A 25,048-nucleotide genomic window follows, 5' to 3' on the forward strand; every position below is an offset into this window, starting at 1 on the left:
GTATTGAAAACGTTGTTTTTTGGGGTTTTTTTACCTTTCTTTGTCGTAGAACCAGCGGTCGGACCTTACTGTGAGCACGATCTATAAAATATACATTCACGTTTGTATAGGTAATAGATGTTTTAGTGTATATCAGCACATTTATACACACTGCTAGCAGATCGCCCGAAAAGTTAGGAAAGTAATCTTACTACAATCTCTTAGCATGTTAGAGCTTACCTTCACGTTCTTTGGAAGACTGTCCAAGACTGTCTTGCATCGGACCCATAGTAGTCGTCATCGTCCGATGAAACGTCATCTGTGCAGACGTGCTCGGTTGTGCACCACTTTTCTCCGGTGTTAGCATCGCTAGCCGGTGGGGCCTTAGGACGTTATTAGCATCGCTAGCCGGTGGGGCCTTAGGACGTGGTCGAAACGGCCGCATCACCGCTTCAACTATGACTTAACCCCGTCATCACTGTGCTCTTGAGCACTGGTCGATGCTTTTGAGCTTTGAAAATAAGGATCAAGCGTGAGCTGATTGCCATCTGTAGCCTTTTTGACTCCCTTAGCCAAGTTAGCCATTCTCTCCCCCTCAACACTCTAGCTCAGCCTCTTTCCTTCTACTGATGTCTCCTACCCGATCTTGTCCAAAAGACTCATCACAGCCATCTAGTGGCCAGGAATACTCATTATAGTAACCCGATCGGCTTGATACTTGGAGCACAGCTGCCCAAGGCTTTCCTCCACCTGTTTCCATAAAAAAACATAGTAGACGTCAATTGACGTCTATGGCGGCCTATCCTAGGATTATACTGAACGTTTTTAAACGTTTATGGCGGTCAAAGAGTTAAGTTACGTGATATCATGAGCTATGTGATGTCAAGAATCTTTGATCTCTTTTTTTTTTTTTTTTTTTTTTTTTTTTTTGGTCAACAGCCAATCAGATAAGTCCATGTCAGTCCTGTTACCTACATGTCTAGCCACCGCCAATCCGATCATTTCACTGTCTATTTAAGCCAAACCGAGAAGTGTGTGTTTGTCGGATTATTTACTCTGTTCCTCGGTGTACTTCCACAGCCCAAGTTATCTTAATGTCTTGCGATTCTTGTTGTTCCTCGTTTAGTCTCGTTGTGTCGAGATCCTCGTTGTTTTTCGTTTAGTTAAGTTGTGTGAATAAAACGTTAAAATCTTATTTGTGTCTGCGTTTTTGGGATCCAAACTCAGAACCAAACATTAGCAGGGATTAGTGGACTTTGCAAAAACAGTCCTCCGCTGTGCTTCTATTCACACCTCACGCCATTAATTTCTAATAGGTACATTAGTTGTCAGGCATTAACCTTGATATTTACATGGGCTTTTTTCTCACTATAAATAAAAGACCGTCAGGGGAAAAAAAGGTTGAATTTAATTAATTTTATTTAAACATATCATATTTAAGAGATCAATGTAGCTATGAAAGTCAAATTAACTGGTCAATATAAAGATTAAATTAATGCCTTTTTAAACATAATGTACTAAATAGGGATGGCAATATGGCTGAAAATTGTTGCACAATACAAGTATTCCATATCCTTCTATTAAGCTAGCACTGTTTTGAATCTATTTAAGACAATCAAATTAATTAAAGATCAAATTAAATAAAACACAGCTATTAATCTTTCACTGCTTTTGACAAGTATACATGTTCATTACATTTTTTTTCCAACGGTGCTAGATGGGGGAAAATCTGATTATGCTCCACTGTATGTAAATGTCAAACTATGAAAAAAATGTAATACCCAACCACCAGTAGATGACATATTTTACCCATTTTTTTACAAAATAAACACAGTTTGAGAGTCCATGGGAGTAATGGCTGGATTTTGTCGATTATAAAAAGAACAGGGCAAGGCAGAAAGGAGAGAGTCTATTCTGTCATATGGCAGATTTGGTTTATAATTATTGAACATAATATCGTGGGGATTGAAAGAGAATGAGTTAAGAGTAAAAATAGCATACAAAATATCTGGTAGTAATACTAATTTTCACAAAATAGGCTATTTGTGTGCGTTGGAATATGGTATAATGTGCAGTGTTGCCCATTAATTGGTTACCAGTTATTAAAAAAAAAAAATGGCAAACAATATGTTGAATTCATTAATAGACAATAGGCGTTTTTCCACCGCCGGAACTTTTGGAGAACTTTTCAGTTTACTTTGGTAAAATTCAGTTTGGACGTTTTTCCACCAACAACAATTACCAGGGTAATTAAATTCCCCAGGGGTCATATCCAAGTACTATCTCAGCAGCAGGGTCTTGCTGAGCCAGGCAGGAACTTTGAGGGGGCGGGCTGCAATGGCCACGGCTGATTGGTCAAATTTGGGGGCGTTGTTTTTATATCGGCTGGACTCAATCAAACTCATTTGAATTAATTACCGAGAACGCGAAGATGCTGTGGAAACACAATTCTAAATTCCCTGCTGAACCTTTACAACCAAGAACTCTCTTTACCCAGAACTCAAAATTCCTGGGCTTGTTGGTCGAAAAACAGCTAATCTAAACACAGCTATGTAACTTGCGGGGTGCCCCAGGGATCAATTCTGGGTACAGTACTTTTTCTCCTTTATGTGAATATTACAGCTATTTTGAAAATGTTAAAATGTATTTTGATTGCAGATAACACCACTTTATTTTATGCCAGGAAAAATATATAGAATGTATTACAAGTAATATAGAAAGAGTTTAAGAATATTATTAAGTGGTTTTACGCCAACAGACTGTCTATAAATATTAGTAAAACCAGATTTATGATTTTTGGCTGTAGAAATATAGATGTTGAAGCAACACTGACTGTGCAAGATAGAATAGAAAGAACCAATGGAATCATCATGGAATTATCATGGAAAGCGCATATAGAATATGTTAAATATAAGGTATCCCAAACCGTAGCTGTGTTACACAAGGTTAAAGAATCATTGAATAAGAATGCTTTCTTATTGTTGTATAATTCATTGATGGTTTTTGCATTGAATTGTGGGGGTGTGCAGCCAAAACCTGCACCGAACCCATCTTTCTTTTACAGAAACGTGCTATTCATGTCGTTTTCGGTTGTGGATACAGAGATCACACTAATCCAATATTCATACAACTAAAAACTTTAAAATGAAATGAATTGATGGAGTTTAGTCAAGTTTAGTTTTAGAGATAGACCGATATGCTTTTTTCAGGGCCGATACCGATTCCGATTATCGGTAGTCAAGGAGGCAGATAACCGATATTTGAAGCCGATATTCATTTGCAGTAAAAGTTAAAATGTTGGCACCAAATTTTTGAATAATGCAAACCCTAACCCTTCTTTACAATGGATTCTCACACTGCACTTTTCATTTTCCATCCTTCTATCTGCAATAAGACGTTGGTGGCGGGGGGAGTTAAATGTGGGGGCCAATGTGACATTACCTTTTATAGCATTTGGGATACTTGTAGTTTTATTCTATAAATGTTATATTTTTATATTTTGAAGTAATAGGAGGAACCCTGTCATTCAAAATGTGCATCAGCTGTGGCATTACTTATTACTACAGCAAAAAAAAAAATTAAAAAAATTCCATGAGAAAAACTATTCATCCCTGAACACCATACAGTTCTTGTAGACCTTATTATAATTATTGTTATTGTTACCATATAGACAGTTTTGATAAGCTGAGGATCTTAAATCGAGAACAGCAATATCATGCTACTCCTCTCTACAAGAGAACTGTCAAAAGACACTTCATCATGTAGTTTACTGCCACTTAGGATGCCCCAATCAACGCAGAAAAAGGTAGAGTAAAATAACGTGGTTATAATAATAGTAAGAATAACTTGGTTAAACAGACATTGTTGCGGTGGACCGCTGCCACTTTCTGCTGTTTAATGTGTTTTACACTTATAGACACGTGTGTGTATATGGGCCCACTATTCTCTCACTACTGTACTGTACTGTATCACTTAATGGCACAGATGTACTTGTCTAAATAATAACTGGGCTGCAACATTGCTAATTCACATTAACAAGCACTGTCTTAGCTGTCCACATGAATAGTTACTAACACACGAGAAAGTTATACAACACACCAAACATGAGCTCATTATTCAAAGTATGAGGCACGTAACGAAATTACATCACTGAACATTAATTGCAGCCGACTACGGCTGTAGATGTTACATATTAGTGGCATCCATTGAGAGCATAATGTCCCAACTCACAGCAGACATGACGTGAAAAGAGAGACAAAACAAGCAAATAAGCACACTATACTTTAGTGCACTTCTCTACTAATGCCAAACATACGGAAGAGAACATGTTCGTGTAGTTAAACGGTGTTTGAGACACTTAATTAGTTACGGAGCGGACTTTAACGAGATGCACAACGAGCTGTCAATCAAATCGACGTCGAAGCTTAAGGCACACAATGGCAAACCAGTGCGACAAATAAACACAATATAAAGTAACTAAACGCTATTTAGTGTCACTGTGGCATCTCACTGCATAATAACCGCTATGCAACAAGTAGTGGACGTGACCACAGAATGCAATGTGTGCGTCACGAGAGGTAAATATAATGACATTACTCTACTCTTAACATGGAACTAGACAATATAATAATGACAACTGTTAATATTTGGAAACTTTCTAACAAACATTATTTACTTAATTAAGTGAAAATGTGTGTGATTCCCTCCCCGAGTAGTTCAAGTAGCGAATTAGCTACTGGGTGTTAGCCTACATGCTAAGCTGAACACACCACTGTTAGCTAGCGGGGATTCAATGCAAGGCAATGCAGCTCCATTCATATAGTGCATTTAATACACAACATAATTCAATGTGTTTAGCTTATCATGGTGAAAAGTTCAGCGGAGTCTCTTCTCTTTTAACTTACCTTCGAAGCATGTGTCTGTCGCGTTGTGTCCGTGGGTGCGTGTGTGACCGGCTACTGTGATACAGGCATACACTACTGATTGGTTCTGGCTCTTGCACGGCTAACCAATCAAATGCTGCTATGGGCGTTACATTGCTGGAGTTGGACTCCATAACAGACAGAGACGCTCTGGGCTGCATTCGAAGCGAAAAGACGGAGTTTTAAATGGATCGCTCATATCGGCCGTCAGATTAATAAAACAGACCGATACCGATATGTACCAATATGTCAAATATCGGCCCCGATTATCGGCCCGACCGATTATCGGTCTATCTCTATTTAGTTTAGTCAAGTTTAGTCAAGGACGCATCTGTTGAGGAAGGACGCGTCTGTACTTGCCCCTGCACTCGCTCGAGATTTCTAACTACTTGATTTTTGCAGAATGCCTCGCGGAAAAAGAGCTGACAAAATATTGTCTGTGAAATCTTTGTATAATTGGTTTTACATTTATTTAGAGCTGTCAAACGATTAAATTTTTTAATCAGATTATTCACATCTTAAAATTTTGATTAATCGCTTAATTTAAAAAGGCTTTTTATCAACATTTTTTGCCCGCCAAACTTAAAATGCACCTCTTATGTGTTAAATTTTTCGGCATTTAATGTTAAGAGGACGTCTCATCCTCCTCTTTTTCTAATCAGTTAGTTACTTGCGTAATTTAAAGTGGGAAAAAATGACCCCAGTAGTTTGACATGAACTAATATTATGACACATGCAAACATTTATGAAATGCTTCACTTTAATGCATGTTACGTTTATTGTTCAAACACAACCTGTGCTACCTTTAACGTAGCCATCCTCTGTCAAGCTAAAGGATCATCTGCAGTCAAAATTATTGGTGCAATTAATCTGCGTTAATACATGATTCATGCGATAATTTTTTGTGATTAATTAATTAGTTAACACTTTAACTTTGACAGCACTACATCATGTTTTTCATTGTATAGATTTGTAGATGTACATGATTTAAAAAAAAACAACAAAACTGCAACTTAGTGTTGAACTGGTAGAAGAGAAAACAGCTTGAAATAATGCAATGCAACTAAACTGTAATAATAGGCTTAGGGTTATTCTGCCTGATAGAATGGATGTCAAAATGTAGGAGTGAACATCTGATCACCATCTGCTATTTAGTTCATCAATACACAATATTCGAGTACTGTAAGCTTTGTACGTGAATTGTAGTTTTGTTTTTACAAATATTTTTTTCTATTATTATTTGTGATACTATAAATGCTTTTACTTTCTCTCTTAAGATTGCAGCCCAGATCTGTCGGCAAGCTGGCTTGGTGCAGAAGTCCAAGGATGTGATGGACTACAGCTCGGAAAACTTTGCCATTGTGTTTGCAGCCATGGGGGTAAGCAGGAAAATGAAAGCATCCAGCCAACATGTTTTCTATCATGCACATCTGTGGTGCTAATCCACCTCTTAACATTGGCATGACAGCCAATCTCCTTTCTCCCACCCTGCTTTCAGTCTTTTATTCATTAGGTGATTTAACCTTTAAGTCGTTCTTGTTACTTCTGCACCTCTGAGCATATCCTCCTGCCATGTAGAGGTTACTAATTCAAGAGACCCTTAACACTGTCATCCTGGCAGTATCAAATTCTCTCCCCTTCAGCTGCCCCTCCTGCCTTCCTTTTGTGACAGGTTGACCTTTACCAAACTCCCAATTTGCTTCACTTGCTGAATACTTCCAACCCCCACTTCACTAAGTCACATCCTGTTGGGATGCTTACACCAGGAGAGTTTGCAAATAACATCACAAATATAAATATATATATATATATATATATATATATATATATATATATATATATATATATATATATATATATATATATTTTTTTTTATTATTATTATTATTATTATTATTATTATTATTATTATTTATTTTTTCCACTTTGGGCAGGGAGGCTGGGCTGAGAAATTCTACATATACTACAGAACATCTTATTAAATCTTATTGCTAAAATATTTCCATGTTGTCTGAAATGTGACATGTCACACTTTTCCTGACTTAACGCACTGGGTGGATGAATTACAGTTAAGAAAACCCTGCCGTTTAGTCATAATGCACCTAAAAATGTTACTTTGCCTATCATTAAGCATGTAAATAAGGGCACCAAATGTGCTGCAGATTATTAACTTATTAATACTTTTTGTAATGTGATTACCGGTATTTGTTTATTGATATTCTTGAATAAATCCAGTACATTGTTATGAGACATAAATTGACGTTATCTGAGCAATTTACTGTTACTTTCTAAATCATAACTGCAATTACAAATACAATGTTTTAAATGTTAATTTCTTATAGCTGTCAGTTTGTTTCTCAAATAGGGATTAGGGGTTTTATTTTTCGTCATTTTAAAGGAGTTCACTAACCCAAATTAGATGGGGTTATATGCATTTTAAATTACCAGTACAAGTCTATGTCCATACAAAATATTAAACAGAACATATTTTTTCATGATTCAAAACATAATTAAAAATATATTTGTCACCACCTGTTTAATGTTTTCACTTGTACGTTGAAAATGGAAGTTTATTTTTGCACACATCTGGAACATACTTTATTTTATTTTTTTATTTTTATTTTTTATTTTTTTATTTTTTTTAATATCCTCTTTTCTGCATTTTGTTGTAAAGGATTAAAGCAGAGGAAGACTCATTTTATCACAGGACTGTCAAAATCATAAATTAGGGGTGTACATCTCTATAATATCAGATGATTTGATGCATAGCACGGTTGGATTTTAAAGTGGAACTATTCAGTTTGATTCAGTGGGATTATGATTCAATTCAATATGGTACAGTACAGTTGGAGACGGTATGATGCAATGAGTTTCTTGTTGTCAATACACGTACAGTACATATGAATGAACTTTGTAGTACTGTAAATGCGGAATTGTCTTTAAAGATAATATCTCTACAATAAAAGAAGATGCAATACATATCTCTCGATATATCTTAAAGTTGAAAGATTTGATTCGATGCAATTTTTAAACCAAAACGCGATCCTTGTGAGAAGTAAGCGGTTCGGAAAATGATGAACTGATTTCCACTTTAAGTATTTTTTTTTTTTTTACACCTCTAATAGACATGTGTAATCACCTCATTGTGCTGTATTATTACATATAAACAATAACCCCTGCATTTGACAATTTTTCTTTTTTAAACAAAAATTAATATGACCTAACAAGTGTTGAAGTATTCTACTATTGTTAAATTTATGTGAAGAAAGGATTTGGTGGGAGGGGGATTTTTACAATTTTTAATAAAAAGTCAAGAAAATTTGCAATCTTGGCATAGATTTTCTCCAAAATGAACAGGACAAATCGATATAGCAAAAAACAATTAGCAAACAAAGTAAAGCAAATTTAGATACAGTATTTGCTTATCTCTTGCATCAGACCGGAACCTCCTATGTCACAGATTTCATATCAAATGAAAATACAAATTTAATATATTTTTAGCAAATCTATTGGTCAGTATGGGTGTTTTTTGTTGTTGTTGTTGTTGTTGTTGTTGTTGTTTTTTAAACAAATTATTGCCCAATCTAAAGTGTTGAAAATGCCTTTTTCTCTGTCGATGCAATGTTAATGACTGAAGAAACATGGTGTATTTGGGATCTCCTGAAAAGTGAATATTTTGGAGGTAAAAGGATCACCAGCGATACCAGTTTTGGCATGTCACTGACATCATGTTTATCCTTTTCTCCCCCAGGTCAACATGGAAACTGCTCGTTTCTTCAAGTCTGATTTTGAAGAAAATGGCTCGATGGATAATGTTTGCCTTTTCTTGAACCTGGCCAATGATCCCACGTAAGATTCAGTCTGACATGATTGGGTTTCATTTACTAGCTTCATATACTAGCTGCACAGTAGCCGTGATTTCTACAGTGAAACGACACAATAATGGCTCTTTTTCCTTTTTCCCCCCTTTCTGTTACCATTTAGGATTGAACGTATCATTACACCTCGCCTGGCATTGACCACTGCAGAATATCTGGCCTACCAGTGTGAGAAACATGTCCTGGTCATCCTCACCGACATGAGTTCCTATGCTGAGGCTCTAAGAGAGGTAACACATCTCCGCCAGCTTGCTAGTATCCAAAATTTATCCTGCTGAATTTGTATTTTTAATTCATTCTTTAATGCAGTTAGACACTGTAGAGCTTCTTGTAACTTTGACATACCTCAGCAACAATTTTGAACAATTTAAAAATATCACTATGTATATAAAATGATGCATGAACATTATGAAAAATCAAGCTCTTGTCTCAAATGTTCTGAGTGTGTCCTGAATGCGCTGAAACCAGGCCCCTCTCAACTGTTAAATGTCAATCAAATACCATTACTGGTGATTATTAAAATGCTACAGCAACAAACACAATTCCACTGTATATTTTCATAGCTGTATTAGAAGCACAAAGTGTAACTGCTTTAATATGGTCACTATGGTAACGCTTATCATGAATGATGCCATAAGAGTGGTCTTTTCAGTAGAACAAACATGAAGCCGTGTTTTAATGTAACTATATTATTACTCCTGAAATGTGCCAACAAGGCACCACACAAGAAATACAAGGCCATGAATAACTCGCCATAACACTCGCCACATATAGTGATGAGCGGGCCTCGTGCGTGTGAATCACCCGTCGCCATAAAGCCAGATTTCAAGTAGGTCTCCTGCGAATTTCTTTTTCTTCTTGGTCATAGGCTCTTATGTAGTCTCGCTGGGCCTTTTTGCCGCTGCAAAGAAACTTTCCAAATACTGTACATCGGGTTTTATTAAGTCATTTTTGTGGTAGCGTTTTAGAGTTAGTGACCAAGACAAATAGCATCTTGACGTGTCAAGAGTCCGTCATAGATGGTTGAATCTAAAGAGAATCCAGTCACTTTTCAAAATCAAATGTTTTTAGGGTCTGATAAACTGCAAGGACTGTAAGTTTGTTTTTGTTTTTTTGTTTTTTGTTTTTTCTCCCCCCCCCTTCATTCTTTCAACTGTATGGCTTATTTTTATAGCCAACCTGGAATGGGTGACAATTGATACGCATTTCCCGTAAAATAAATCGAAAATTGATCTAAATAGTAAACTGAGAAGACTTTATCAACATCATACAATATCCAGAGCATTTTATAAAGCCTGATATGTGATTATGCGAAAACTTAACAATCAGCAGATGCTTTGTTCCAACTACGAAAGTTATTTGTTTAAGTTTCAAATGGCTTACTGTCAGTAAAGTCTCTTGTTGCATTTGGCCAATGACTGAATCTCGTTTGGTTTTTACTGCACACTTAGGTGTTGTAAAATAATGGAAACTAAATAGTCCTATCGGAAAGACTGTCCTGAATGCTGAATGGGTTAGCTTGCATGCTACTTAGTACACTAGCTAGCTGCCTAGACCATGGATATATAATAGGTAGTGCAAACTATGTTTTTGTCTCATAAATTCATAATAGTGATTTTGACACTGATTGGTTTGTTACAAACATCAGCCATCTTGCGTTGCCACTTGCTAAGCATGCCTAACTTGAATATTATATATTGATAGATTGATATTAATATTGAATACTGGCCAACACCTTGTACCACCGAAATTGTCACTTTTCAGGAGATTTCCAAAACGGCATGTTTATTCAACCATTAATATTGCATCACAAAGAGAGCAAGCCATTTTCAATACACAAAGTATAGGTTTTGTCAACAATAAAATAGCCACGGTGTGTGGCATACGGTTGTACCTCAAAAGTTGGGAGAAGCACTGCATACACATTTCATCGGTAAGTGTGTTATTATATACATTTTCATCTATAAGGTATATCTTTAAGTGCTACTCAAAGATTTGTGTGCAACATGTCAGAACCATGGAAAATGAAATGAAAGCAAAGCTTATCAGGTAAAAATATGCCCGGAAATTTCAGCCTAACCTCTGTAAGATTCATGATACTAAGATAACATACTCTGTGTGATCGCTGCAAACACTGAATTTTTTTCTTTGAGAAGCTCTCATTACTCTATAGAGGTATCCTGGTGTAAATTGCACACTGATAAATGTTTTCAGCAAAAACTAAACATAAGTTTTCAGTAAGAGTGGCAACATAAGATTGCTGCCCTCTGGCTTCGGCTATAAGAGGCCATTTGTGAGTCATTTCATATGTACAAGGGTGTGCCAAAAAGTTCATAGCTCAACAATGGTATTTGACTTTATTATTATTTTTGTCACCAGACTGTTAAATGAGTATAAACATTCAAATATGGTCCAGCACGCCTGTGAACCTGATGAGGATAAGCAGTCTATAAAATGGATGGATGGATACAAATGCAGTAAATGGAAACTATTGTTTTGAATTCAGAAAGAAATTGACATGATGGTTTAATTAAAAAAAAAAAAAAAAAAAAAAAAAAAAAAGTTTCATTTTTAACTAGAAAAGAATGTGCAGCCAATGACTGGCTGAAGTTAAACAAAATGATCTCAAATAATAGCTGAAAGTCTACACTACACTTACTATTGCAGAGTCAAGTGATGGCAATTTTTCAAAGAGGCAAATAAGAGGTGGTGGGGACAAATGTTGCCATTCTTTTGGAAGACCTCGAAAAAAATGACCAAAAAAATTACTTAAACTTGTTTTGTTCCAAAGTCAAGTGAATTCAGAGCAAAGGCGAAAATAAATCCAAGCCATTTATCCTTGGAGTCAAAGGTTGATGTTGGGGATGAGGGCTAAATACTTGTGTCAATTGAAGACGCAACCTTTACATGCCTGAATAGGAATGTGTTATTTTCCTCAAGGCTCTTTGTATGTTCAGAACTACACATCAAGCAATTCAACTCTTAACTGAGCACAGACTGCATGGGTCAAGGTTGAGGTAATCACAAATGCACCATTAAAACCTGGAATTGTGCTGCCAGTGTATTGAAAAGCAAACTGCACAACATTAAAGGATTACGACGGGGATACAAAATGGTGAGTAGCAAGGATCTGACTTGCAAGAACAAGCAAAGGAAAGAAAAAGAGGGTTAACGGGAGAAAGCGGTATGTAGAAATAAACTTGTAAACTTCAGCTGTTAAGGTCAAATGTTTGAAAATAAAAAGGGATACTTAATGTTCCAATTTTCCTACTTTATGGATTCATAGTTGTACTAATATATATCCCACAATAGTTTCTGAATTTTTTGTTTTTTTTTGCCGTTAACTATCGACTGTCCTCACCTCATCACCTCTTAAGTTTAAGATGAACATTTTAAAAAACAATGAAAATATGGCACTCTTGAAATCTGTTTATTTTCCCTTAGTGGATGTGTCGTTCCACCTCGGTATTAACTGCCTCACTCCAGCACAACAATGTGCAACTTGGCTTTTAATAACAAAGAAGGGGAAGGAAACATGTTAACAGCGGTTTCTGTTATCTGTCAACAAGAATCAAACAACTTGGTGATTGCATATTTTCCACAACAGTCATACATGGACTGATGGTTCTCTGTTGACAAATCTCTGTTGATACTAGGGATGTAACGATATTATCACAATATGAAGCTCACGATACGATAATTATGACGATATTGTGGGGAGGTTGGCGATATTTAAAAAAGATCACAATATTGTAAAAAAAAAAAGAGCTCATACAAAAAAAATCACAATATTGTGCTTTTGTACATAACAGAAATAAATATACTACCTCCAATCTCTAATAACAATATTGAGGCACTTACTCACTAACGCAAGCCCACATCAAGTTCCTCCACGTATTGAGTTGCTTCACAAGCATATTACAATCCCCTTCGTCTGACAATTAGTGTATTTTAAACATAGAAGGGCCAAAACATACCTAATGAAAATTAAGCTGCACGAAAAAAATAGCCACCAGAGGATGCTAGAACTGCACAAATGGACATCAACCTGACTTTTTTTTTTTTTAACAGATTGTAGCTTTTAAATATTGTGAACATGACAACGACGAGATTGTGGTAGTTTTAATATCACGATATCACAATATTGCCGGTATCGTTACATCTCTAGTTGATACCATACATAAATGTCCAATTAACAAGTGAAAGTGAAATGGGGAATACACACATTTTCAGTGTACTAGGTTGTCGTTTGTGTGTTTTTTCTAGTCAATTTCATGTTGATATGAACCTTTAATTATTTCAGCTTTATGCTAATTACAGTAGCATCTGCTAATAATACAATAAATGCGGTGTGTGTACGCAATAGCTTGTATGCGCAGCCAAGCATACAGGTATAACATTAGGTGTAACATTCACTAACATTTGTTGGACTGATGTCTTTGTATTAGACAAATGTGCAGTATGTCTTTTGATCCAAAATAGAATTGTCCAAAAATCTCAACCTAACTAAAAGAGGCAAACTTTTATTTGAATGCAACCCGCATGATAGGGATGTAACGATATCCAAACATCACGATATGATATGAAGGTCAAGATACGATAATTATCACGATATTGTGGAGGGGGGTTGGCGATATTGAAAAAAAGATCACAATATTGTAAAAAAAAAAAAAAAAAAGAGCTCATACAAAAAAAAGCACAATATTGTGCTTTTGTACATAACAGCAATGCATATAAACCACCTACAATCTCTAATAACAATATTAAGGCACTTACTTGCTAATGCAAGCACACATTGATCGCTTCACAAACAAATTAGGTTCCCCTTCATCTGACAATTAGCATAGATTTTAAACATAGAAGGCCAAAACATCCCTAATGAAAATTAAATTGCACTAATAAACTAGCCACTAGAGGGTGCTAGAACTGCACAAATGGAAATCAACCTGATTTTCTTAACAGATGTGGTCCTTCTAAATATTGTGAACATGACGACGACGATATTGTGGCAGTTTTAATATCACGATATTGCCCTTATCGTTACATCCCTACTGCATGATATTTAGTAATTCATCCTGGAGTCTTACTGACACGAGAGTCATCTTGAGAATTTCCTTATGACATTCAAATGTGCTTTTCTGTCCTTGTGACGAAAATCTGTTGGTGTGAGATTTGGAGTGTTGCCAAATGTTTTTTTTTGTGTGGCCCTCTCACTCTCTTCAGGTGTCTGCTGCCAGAGAAGAGGTGCCTGGGCGTCGAGGCTTCCCCGGGTACATGTACACCGACTTGGCCACCATCTACGAACGCGCCGGACGAGTGGAGGGCAGGAATGGCTCCATCACGCAGATCCCCATTCTCACCATGCCAAATGACGGTAAGAGTTGCAGTCCCACAAAAGCTTTTCCATATTCTTTATTGACAAAAGCACTGGAACGCTCCTTCCTGTTCATTCCATCTACTTGACTGAGATTGTCAAACGATAATTTTATTTTATCATTTTTTTTTTTTTTTTTTTTTTTTCATACAAGAGCCTTGCTGGCCACAGTGATTTTGTCTATAAAGTATATGTCACCTGGGGACTCAATTTGGAAATTAAACACGGATCTGTCACCGCGTAAAGAATTGTAAACAGTAGAAATAGGCTTACAAAAAAAAAGAAAAAATTCTGATGCCTGAAGTTACCATAGCAACTGCAGTATGTAGCGCACACTCACACCTGGTTGAAGAGTATTTCCCCATTACAGCATTAAAGGCGAGTGAGTGTGTTAACCTTTACTGAGCACTGCTGGTTTCCTCGCAGTTCTCAGCAGCTTGATTTCGAGTGAAGGTTGTAGAAATGGGCACTAGAAAGATGAATTATGCATTTTTGTCTTCTATGTTTGGCTTTGTTGAAATCCTTGGTCTGAAATAATTTTATAACCATTTTTTACATCTTAATTAGCTAGTTGCCTTTAATTTCTTCCATCGTTCAAACATATAAAACAATTTGTTTTTTAATGTTCCAATATTTTCCCCTCTGAAAGACATCACGCATCCAATTCCTGATCTGACGGGATACATTACTGAGGGTCAGGTGTACGTGGACAGGCAGCTGCACAACCGTCAGGTAGGGTGCCCTATAAAAAGTTAGCTGATGTCAAGTCTTTTAAATCTATCATTAAAATTGTCTTTCATTCCTGTTCCAAATACGTTTGTCTTGCAGATATATCCTCCCATCAATGTTTTGCCCTCTTTGTCCCGTCTGATGAAGTCAGCCATTGGCGAGGGTATGACCAGGAAGGACCACGCTGATGTCTCAAACCAGCTGGTAATACATGAAATCTGTTTTACAGTAGTACGTTTCTAAGTGCATGGTATGCTTCATCTTAAGGAAAATAAGGATTTTTTTCTGTTTTTGTTTTTTTTGTTTTTTTGTTTTTGTGCATTTCAGTTCTAACTTCAGATTTAATTAACAGACAACTCTTACTGTATTTTAGTACAACTGTGTAATTGCTTTTTCTTGGTCCTCTCCAGTCCCTATTAATAGTTTTACTGTAATAATGCTTTGAATGAGAACATGAGAAGGAACTGACAAAATACCGATGGGTTATATTTGTTTTTCACAGCAATATTCAGAGCTCCCCTCCACCACCTCTCAGATGTTAATTTGCTTTTAATATACTCTGCCATTTTTAGTATGCCTGCTATGCTATTGGCAAGGATGTGCAGGCCATGAAGGCTGTTGTGGGAGAAGAAGCCCTCACTTCCGATGATCTGCTCTACCTTGAGTTTCTGCAGAAATTTGAAAAGAACTTCATTGCCCAGGGTAAGGGGTTTGGGAGCAGGTCTACAAAAACATAATGTTCATGCACACATCATCATTGGTTCAACAGCTTCTTCTTTGGTTTTGCAGACGAACACCTGGCGTGCTCGGCTAATGAAAATACACTTTTTCCGCTCCAAATGTCCTCTTGCGTACTTTTAGTTGGAGCATAAATCTAACTGCATCTGTCTGCACCCCACAGAATGCCTTGAGATTTTATTTATTTTTTTATTGAACATTCTATCGAATGTATAATCTATTGATAATGATCACCTGTTTATTGTGAAACCTATTGATAGTGCATTGTATGTATGACTATACTGTACATTAGGGGAGAGTTTTTTTTAATTGTGATGAAAGTTGAGGACATTAGAGATACAGTAATTTTTTTTTCAGCAGTACAATGTTGTTTTTTCAACTGACAGTCATAGAAACAAGACATCACGTCATGGGGGAAAAAAAGCAGGTGGATGTGAATACCAGTTAGCTTCAATAGCTTTGGCTATTTAGAACTCACCATCATGTTAGGTTTAATAATTAACAGACAACTGCGTGCTTACAAGAACTTTGTTCATCATAGAAGTTATTTACTCCAACACACCAACTTGTGACACTTGTCACTTAACGACACTGACATAGTAGTGTGTTGTAAGAGGGGATGTCATAGGCAGCAACCAAAAACAAAAATCCTCTATTTCACCATTTCTGTTTCACTTGTGCTTTTATTGTATTTGAGGATAGACTTGCAACTGATCTCATTTTTGTTCAAATGGTATCACTCACTCGCGGGATCCACACATGTTGGTGTATGTAGCAAACAACGTCTTAGAAGAATAATGTTCCTCTAAGCCACTGCTTCTCAAATAGTGGGGCGAGCACTGTACTGCAAATCATTTTATCCCATAGGACCTTCTACAGGCAATTGTTACGACTTTAATCTTCTACACTCACAATGATCACTGTTAGTGTACTTCACCTAGTATTGTTTATATTCTGTTGTTGAAGCAGGTCCTCCAGTGAACTAATTTCTGCAGGACCTCCACAAAAAGCTCCAATAATGCAAGACACATATTTAAGTGTCTCAATAAGTGTGCAGTTATCCAGTCTAGTATGTTTTTGTTTCACATTATGTCATCATGACAGCTATCCATCTTTTTGAATACGTGTGCAAAAAACAACAACAACAAACCCACACACATGCACAGTTAGCTTGCGGGGGTGAGGCCTCTGATTATGCTGACATTTCAAAACTTTAGCACCATATTTCTCCTCAATTTTTAGTCCACCTCAAAATATGTTAGTCCCTCCATCCAATTCTTGACCGCTTATTCCTCACAAGGGTCGCAGGGGGTGCTGGAACCTATCCCAGCTGGCTATGGGCAGGAGGTGGGGGACACCCTTGGACTGGTTGCCAGCCAATCGCAGGGCAAAATATGTTAGTGTTTTTCATATTGATAGGGCTAAAATAATGAATACATTCATAAACAGCATCACATCAGCTTGCCTACACTTTTTCCCTCCTATTTGAATCTTTTCGAACACTTTTGGCCAGATGAACAAATGTATAGTTTGAATGTGTGGCTCTAATAATAAGCGTTTTGACTTTTCTGTGTCCGTCAGGCCCGTACGACAATAGGACGGTGTACGAAACCTTGGACATCGGCTGGCAGCTGCTCCGAATCTTCCCCAAGGAGTTGCTGAAGAGGATTCCTCAGAGCACATTGGCCGAGTTTTATCCCAGGGAGTCTGCTGCTCGCCACTGAGGCACCAATATGAATATTGTGCTTCTTGGTCATCTTGTCGTCGTATCGTCACCTGCATCCTCCTCCCTTTGACGCCAGAAACCTCTATCTTGTGGCATGGAGATGAATGTTGTTGAGCACCCCTGATCCCAAAGCTTACTTCCTTTCCCCAAGGTCACCTCCCACAATATCCATGTACCTAATATTGTCTTTTCCCGCACCACAAGATGACAGTAGTATTTTTTTTTGTCTGTGTACTGTAGTGTTTCGCTGTCCAAAGTATGTGGTGTATGAAAAGTATATATGTGGTTGTATTGCTCTTTATTGCAAAGAAATGTGATCATATCTGTAAACTTGTAGTTAAGCCCATATTACACGTGTTACTGCTGGATTCTTCATTATATATTTTTTTAAATTATGTACTGTCGACCGTCAGAAAGCATTTCTCAGTGAAGAATGTTCTACACGTGATATAAGCTGAAATGGTATCCTTGCGGTCAGTGTTGATTCATCAATCAATTGAACACTTAAAGCCCTCAGCATGATCCATACTCATGCTGTACTTAACTCTGTTGGGCTCCCTTACGAACTATATCATGGATGTTTACATTAGTGCTCTGTTGTTTGGTTTATATTATAAAAGTATAACAGTGAATTGATCATTCCTAGTAGTAAGCAAAAACTAATTCTTTGTTGTGCAATCATAATTGTTGAGTTTGTGAACTGAAATAAATTAAATTATGAGTACAATTTATCACCATCCTTTATTGATCTATGGAATTCCAGCACATTCTTGTCAGCCGTCTTTAATTGCTTAATCTGACAGCATTTTATCACCTCAGCTATTTTTGCGTTGAAGACAAATTTCTCTGCCTTTACTTTATTTTTTCCCCGCGAGGAATACATTTCCCTGTGCATGGCATATATCAACTGTACTGTAAAAGCACTTTTAAAGAGACACTGTGCAGAATTCAATGCCATCCAGTGGGGAACGAAGAGAATGCAACCTCCTAAGTTCGAAGCGTGTGCATTTTGAAGCACACATTCTACAGTGCCTCAGAGAGACCATAATTAGCAAACATAGTTGAGTCAAAAAATGGTGGTAGGCTTGCAAAGGACTTCTTCTGGTATCAGTAGCGGAAAGATGGTGGTGAAACATGGCAGCCTCCTGTAAGATGCGGCGCAACCTATGTAATTGGCGATTAATAGACTATATGTTTTTAAATATGTTGATGTGCTAGAACATATTTTTTGCATATTAGTGAAATTAATGGTGGATTTTTATCATGAGTGAACATTGAAAAAATATACAATACACGTTGTCCCTTTAATTATGGACAAGACGACAGAAAATAAATGGGTACGTATTTGGGTTTATTTATACTGTATATCAAGCATAGTGTGACTTAGAGCTTCAACTAATGATTACTTTAATAGACTGTTTAAATTTCCATAGATTAAAAAAAAACATTTGAAATTGAATATAATACCTTGAAATGGAGAATTATTGGTTTTCGTTTACTTTGTGTTGCGAATATCTACTGTATCTCACTTTTTGAATTGAACTAATGAACATTTCTTCACATTTAGTCATATGCACACAAACTGATATTACATTTTCTTTAAGAAAAAAAAAAGTATGGTATATACTGTTAAAGTCGTCAGTTGTGTAGTTGTGTTGTGTGCATGAGGTGTGTGAGAGAGGTGAGAGAGAGAGAGAGAGAGAGAGAGAAAGAGAGAGTGTACTTTGAACTGCTGCGCTCATGCGTGGACAGTGATTGGAAGTGTACAGGTGTGTCTCACGTCCACTTCCTGTTGCAAATCATTTTATTATTATTTTATAGACGTATGGATTCCGAAGAGTTTGCTAAAATGAACACCGTTGTTGAATTGACAGACAAAGGTAGGCCTGCTGTGAGACGATACGTGTAAATTGGTTTGAGTTTGACAAAAAAAAAAAAAAAAAACAGAGCGAGCGAGACAGAGATTTGTAGCACCTTGCAGGGGTACTGCACTCATTATGCTGATAGGTTGCTAAATCCTGGGTATACTGATACTACTTTAAACTTCACATTTGTGGGCATTTTGTCATTATACGAGTACAATGGATTCGTTTTACGTACCATAATAACCCGCTTGGGGAGTTTTTCCTACAACATAGCCTAGCTTACTGTACTTTGGAATGAGAGTTTTTGTGACATTTAGTATGTGTAGGCCCTACACATACTGAATGTCACAAAAACTCTCTTACCCTACACTGTAGGGTATGTAAAGTCTTTGAAAGTAATTATTTTCAAACCCCAAGCGCCACTAGAAGGGCTTCTGAACTAGACGAAGAAGACCTTTTTGATATATATTACAATGGTGTTACATTGTAGTCTGTTAAACAGCAGGACCTTATGTTACAACATATGAAACGACTAGGGATGTAACGATATCCAAACATCACGATACGATATCACGATATGAAAGTCACGATACAGCATTCATCACGATATTGTGGGGGGTTGGCGATATTTAAAAAAAGATCACAATATTGAAAAAAAAAAAGCTCATACTAAAAAAAAGCACAATATTGCGCTTTTGTACATAACAGCAATGCATATAAACCACCTACAATCTCTAATAACAATATTGAGGCACTTACTTGCTAATGCCATTACACATTGATCGCTTCACAAGCAAATTAGGTTCCCCTTCATCTGACAATTAGCACAGATTTTAAACATAGAAGGCCAAAACATCCCTAAAGAAAATTAAATTGCACTAATAAACTAGCCACTAGAGGGTGCTAAAACTGCACAAATGGAAATCAACCTGACTTTTTTTAACAGATGTGTTCCTTTTAAATATTGTGAACATGACGATGACGATATTGTGGCAGTTTTAATATCACGATATCACGATATTGACCTTATCGTTACATCCCTAGAAACGACGCGCATTTTTCATGCTAAACGATCACGTGACTACAACTGTACTTAGCAAAGATGAGTAGGCTCTAGCGCGACAATTACCATTTACATATAGTTTCAAGTTACGTCCCCGAAGCGAAGCTAAACCCATGGAATCGCTACAGTAGCCTACTATCGTCCTGATGTAGAAAGACTTTCTCTCAGAACAAAAAATAGTTTTTATGGCTTTAACCCTCAATTGCATAGTGGCCGTTCTGTCTATTGTCAGAAATAAAAGAAAGCTCTCTTAAAAATTATCGGTCATTGATGATGTGTCCAAACTATACTGGTACAGTTCTGAGAGAGAGAAAAAAGATGGTATGAAGATATACATTATTATTATTATTATTATTATTATTATTATTATTATTATTATTATTATTATTATTATTATTATTATTATTCATTTGTTCATTCATCCATTCATTCATTCATGAATACTTATATGAATGAATACACCATGAATGCATGCATAACATTTTTTATTAATAGACGACTAGGTTGGTTGGTTAAATACATACATACATACATACATACATACATACATACATACATACATATATGTTCATACCTACATACATCCATTCCATGTATTAATATAATAAATAAATGAATACAATGATACTGTCAAAACTGAGCATTATAAATATTCTCATTAGGTTGTGCTGTTGTACCTTATGTGGCTGGTGAGTGTAAGTCTGAATATGAGCGTGAACAGTTATTTGCGTCTCAGTCCTGAGATAGACTTTAATAAAAACTTATTTCATCTGTAAACCTTGCTGATTGTAACAGCAACTATATGTAACACTTTACCACTAACATCCAACTGTGTTTTTATAATAATATCATGTGACAATATGCAGCATTTTCTACCATTTAACATTGCATCGTCAAAGAGAGCAAGCCATGTAACACTTTAAATTGGTCAATAATTTGTAAAAATAACACCCACACGTCCGGCCTGACCAATGCTATAGGAAATTTACCAAGTTATGACATGCAAGGTTTTGGCCCGAAACCAGCGATTTGTTCCATACAATTCAGGAACTGTAAAACATCTACATGTATTTTTATATAATTGGGGAAATGGATTTCTTGACAGTTTTTTTCCCACAGCCTTACACTGCTGCACTCACGTGTCACAAGAGGAATTATTCAGTGTGTGAGAAGTTATCACATGTTTAAGAAGTTTCCATTTTTTAATAGCAAAGTGGGGGAGCTTTGACTGTTTTGTGTGGATTTTGTTTTGTATCAAAACAAAATGGATGACTGGCATCCTTTGCTTCCCACAGCTATACAAGAATATGAAGGCCTGCAAAGGAGACATGAAGCAGCAACTAAGGAGGTAAATATCGCTTACGTCGTACAGTATATGCCAAATGGCAGCTCCTTTTTACACAGTCGTCGTAGTAGCAGCAGCAGATCATCTCATTAGTCTACATTCTCTTTGCCTAAATGATAATATTATTCATCCAGGTAATTTCATTCTCAGGGCATTGAATCATTCACAAATGGACTGTTCTCATTCTCTTACAAATGTTCTTTTTGTGTCATTAAGAGAGCTATTAAGTTGTCACATTTTAACAAAATGTGCTGAATTACGTACAACCATTCAAGGGAAATATGTTCTTTTAAAACAATTTCCGCATGAACACAACAAACAGTAAGTGAGGCACAAAACCCTTGTCGGGGGAAATGCAGCGCATTGCAGTAAATTAGAAATATTTTGTTCGCAGATTCATTAAAATCTATTATTATTATTATTATTATTATTATTATTATTATTATTATTATTATTATTATTATTATTATTATTATTATTGTTGTTGTTGTTGTTGTTGTTGTTATTATTATTATTACTATTATTAAGATTTGTACAAGTAGAATACTTTTATAATTTTCTCTAAATCTGGTAATGATAATGCTTTGGTATTTGTTTTTAAATGAATTATATTACAGGCCCTGTCACTGGATTATTGCTGTCACCTCTTGGTTGTCTGTACAGATAAATTATGCTCACAAAACTTGGAATCATGCTCAAGTTCAAACATATTTTCATCATGTTCTTTCTCACTTAGTTCACTTTGGGTGAGGAGGGAGTTACACTCTAATAACCTATTTAAAAAAAATAGGCTCACACAATATTTGTTTTAAAATGATGGTGAACATGTAAAAAAGAGCGAGAGAGACACAGAGAACTGCATGATGAAATGTAACAGCATAATAGTTGAGATTGGCGAGTACTTGTGGTTGTTTTACCATCAGGAAGTAGAAATTAGAGGAATAGAAAATTGACATTAATTTCATGCAATTTTAAGGGAATGTCATATTGGGATATATAGGTCTTTCTTTAAAATTATCTGTCATTGTTTTTCTTTGGAAATTTTATGTAACAAAAGTACGAGTGCTACTTGGTATCAGCGACTACTGGTATCGGTCTGAAAAAAAGTGGTAACGAACATCCCTGATTAATAATCAACATAATTATTATTTATATAAAGACATAAGAGGTAATAAAGTGCGAGCCAATTAAGGCTTTTAGCCCAAAAGAACCAGAATGCATGAAAACTGTATGTCTGCCTCCCCTAGTGTAAGATACTGGAGGAGGAACGAGATGAGGCAATTAAGAGGCTCAATGAGTTTCAACACGGTAAGTTTTTTTCAATACATATCTACGCATTCATTTATAAAATAAAATCAGTCTTGCCTGATTGGGAGTGTATATCACAGTTAGGAAATTAATTATATTTAATTTTATTTATTTATTTATTTGTTTGTTTTTGTTGCTATGCAATTTGCTAAACCAAATGCATGTGTAAAGTTATTTTGTTTTGTGTGTATATCCTTTACTAACAAAAGAGTCGCAAGGGACTGCACAGGCCCCCTGTTGACAACGTTTGGTGGCATCGCATGAAATCTCAAATCCCCAACTGGGCAGGAAAAACTCAAAATTACATTTCAAAGAAAAAAAGAAACCTCGAGACGAGACCACAGTTGAGGGTCTAAATATGCATGAAAACTCATGAAACCCACATACACATCAATACTGGCTAAAAAAGAAAATCCACACGGTTGACATTTCTTATGCCGTTTTCAACATATTCAAATTTCTACTGAACGTGCCAGTTCCCCAATATACTAGTATCCCAACATGCCAGTACTCCAAAGTGGCCTGGGATGTATTTCACAAAGGAGGTTCAACAAACTGTGAGATTAACCCTGAACGAGTTGACATCCCCTCCGATAGGAAACTCTGCGTTTTCGGTTCCAGTCCAGCTGATTTAAGTGAGTTATATCAACGCTGAGTCTCACCTGGACTTAAAAAGACCGCCTCAATGGATCCCCGATTTGTTGAGTCACAATGGCAATGGGGAAGCCGAACGTGGCATCGCCCTCTGCTTCCGCGTTGCTTTTTATTTTTTTTTGCCCCTCTCAATCGTAAATCTTAATGCAATCATATGTTGAATTTGAACATGTCTTTATTAAAAAAAAAAAAAGAAGTGCAACACCGCAGCGGCTCCCCATAGAGGAAGGCGGCGTGGGTGAACATTGCTGCTCCGGTCAACGGGTAAATTTAAATGTATAGTCCTTTGCGATCACAATATTTTGTGTTTTGTGTGTTTTGTGAAATACACCCCTGGTCTGCGAGGGCCCTTCACAACTGCTTGCAGATTTAGTTATTATTTATTGTTTTCATTGGTAGTGTGCATTTATTTATTTATTTATTTATTTATTTATTTATTTATTTATTTATTTATTTATTTATTTATTTGTTTGTTTGTTTTTACTGGCTAATAATTTATTTTCTGGTTGTTGTTTTAAAGGTGCATTGCAGTTTGTCACTTTTTCTTTCTTTTTTCTTTTTTTTTTTTTTTTACTTGCAACTCCCACCTCTGGCCAAAAGCATAACTGCAGCTTATGTGTCAAGCGAGTGGAAGCACTTTTTTTTTTATTTTCAGTTGCTTGGAGTTGTTTTTTGCTGCACTCGAAGCCTGCCTCTTCTCGTTTTTTTGGGGTTTTTTTCACTTTCCTTCCCAATTGTGTCATACACTAGCTAACACATTACTACATGTCTGCGAGGACGAGCATGACATCAAACTCCACCACAATCCCCCCTTGCCCACCCGAGCGAACGCTCCACACTGGTTCACGCTAATAGGTGCAGTTGCAGTTAAAAAATCAGGACTCTTTGTACTCATCTGGGCATTGGTGGAGCATGCATGATATCGAAAAAGCTTAACTCAAACTTCAATATTAATTAAAATAATTTTGATTAATATTTTTTTCAATAATCACCGAGCCCTGGTCTAGTTATTTGAAACACATTTTCCAGAAGACATTTCTGCCAAGGCAGTCTGACCTCACACCAACCAATCTCATTTCCATTTATGTTTACAGAAACCTCAACGATGCATATCACTTTTTGCTTTAATCCATAACATGAAGGAGAACATGATTGTATCTTAATACAAAAACTGCCCCCACACAAATCATCCTTTGGCCATTCAAAGCAGTACTGTTGCTGACAGAAGTGATAGAAAGAGTAGTAGCCATACAAATAGTCAGCCATAATCACTGCTTTTTTTTTTTTTCCATACGCCATGTCACTACCAAGGTTATTTTAGTTAACAAAACTAATGAAAAAACTAAAACTAAAATTCAAAAACCATTTTCGTTAACGAAATAAAATAAAAACGAAAATGCTTTTTAAAAAATGAAAACTAACTGAAACTACATTTTATGTTTACAACTAACTAATTATAGCAAAAAT

General features: G+C 36.3%; 3 protein-coding genes and 1 long non-coding RNA gene across 4 annotated transcripts in view; 3 read left to right on the forward strand and 1 right to left on the reverse strand.

Annotated features, from left to right (window-relative positions):
* LOC144001431 (uncharacterized) overlaps positions 1 to 924 on the reverse strand; it is a 2,162-nt gene extending 1,238 nt beyond the window's left edge. The window contains exons 1-2 of the mRNA XM_077495746.1: positions 220 to 924; positions 35 to 81 (exon numbers count right to left, since the gene is read on the reverse strand). Coding sequence (XP_077351872.1) covers positions 35 to 81; positions 220 to 424 — 252 coding nt within the window. The 5' untranslated portion in view covers positions 425 to 924. The remainder of the gene's footprint in view (positions 1 to 34; positions 82 to 219) is intronic.
* atp6v1ba (ATPase, H+ transporting, lysosomal, V1 subunit B, member a) overlaps positions 1 to 18,073 on the forward strand; it is a 45,343-nt gene extending 27,270 nt beyond the window's left edge. Inside the window, exons 7-14 of the mRNA XM_077495684.1 lie at positions 6,179 to 6,280; positions 8,653 to 8,750; positions 8,886 to 9,009; positions 14,003 to 14,153; positions 14,803 to 14,885; positions 14,982 to 15,086; positions 15,455 to 15,584; positions 17,202 to 18,073. Of these exons, the coding sequence (XP_077351810.1) occupies positions 6,179 to 6,280; positions 8,653 to 8,750; positions 8,886 to 9,009; positions 14,003 to 14,153; positions 14,803 to 14,885; positions 14,982 to 15,086; positions 15,455 to 15,584; positions 17,202 to 17,344 (936 nt within the window). The 3' untranslated portion in view covers positions 17,345 to 18,073. The remainder of the gene's footprint in view (positions 1 to 6,178; positions 6,281 to 8,652; positions 8,751 to 8,885; positions 9,010 to 14,002; positions 14,154 to 14,802; positions 14,886 to 14,981; positions 15,087 to 15,454; positions 15,585 to 17,201) is intronic.
* LOC144001471 (uncharacterized) overlaps positions 1 to 25,048 on the forward strand; it is a 185,964-nt gene that overhangs the window by 100,902 nt on the left and 60,014 nt on the right. The window lies entirely within an intron of this gene.
* Positions 19,107 to 25,048, forward strand: part of shtn1 (shootin 1) — a 43,871-nt gene continuing 37,929 nt past the window's right edge. The window contains exons 1-3 of the mRNA XM_077496253.1: positions 19,107 to 19,226; positions 21,570 to 21,622; positions 22,867 to 22,927. Of these exons, the coding sequence (XP_077352379.1) occupies positions 19,172 to 19,226; positions 21,570 to 21,622; positions 22,867 to 22,927 (169 nt within the window). The 5' untranslated portion in view covers positions 19,107 to 19,171. The remainder of the gene's footprint in view (positions 19,227 to 21,569; positions 21,623 to 22,866; positions 22,928 to 25,048) is intronic.

The sequence above is a fragment of the Festucalex cinctus genome, chromosome 14 (genome assembly GCF_051991245.1).
Source record: "Festucalex cinctus isolate MCC-2025b chromosome 14, RoL_Fcin_1.0, whole genome shotgun sequence".
NCBI lineage: Eukaryota > Metazoa > Chordata > Actinopteri > Syngnathiformes > Syngnathidae > Festucalex > Festucalex cinctus.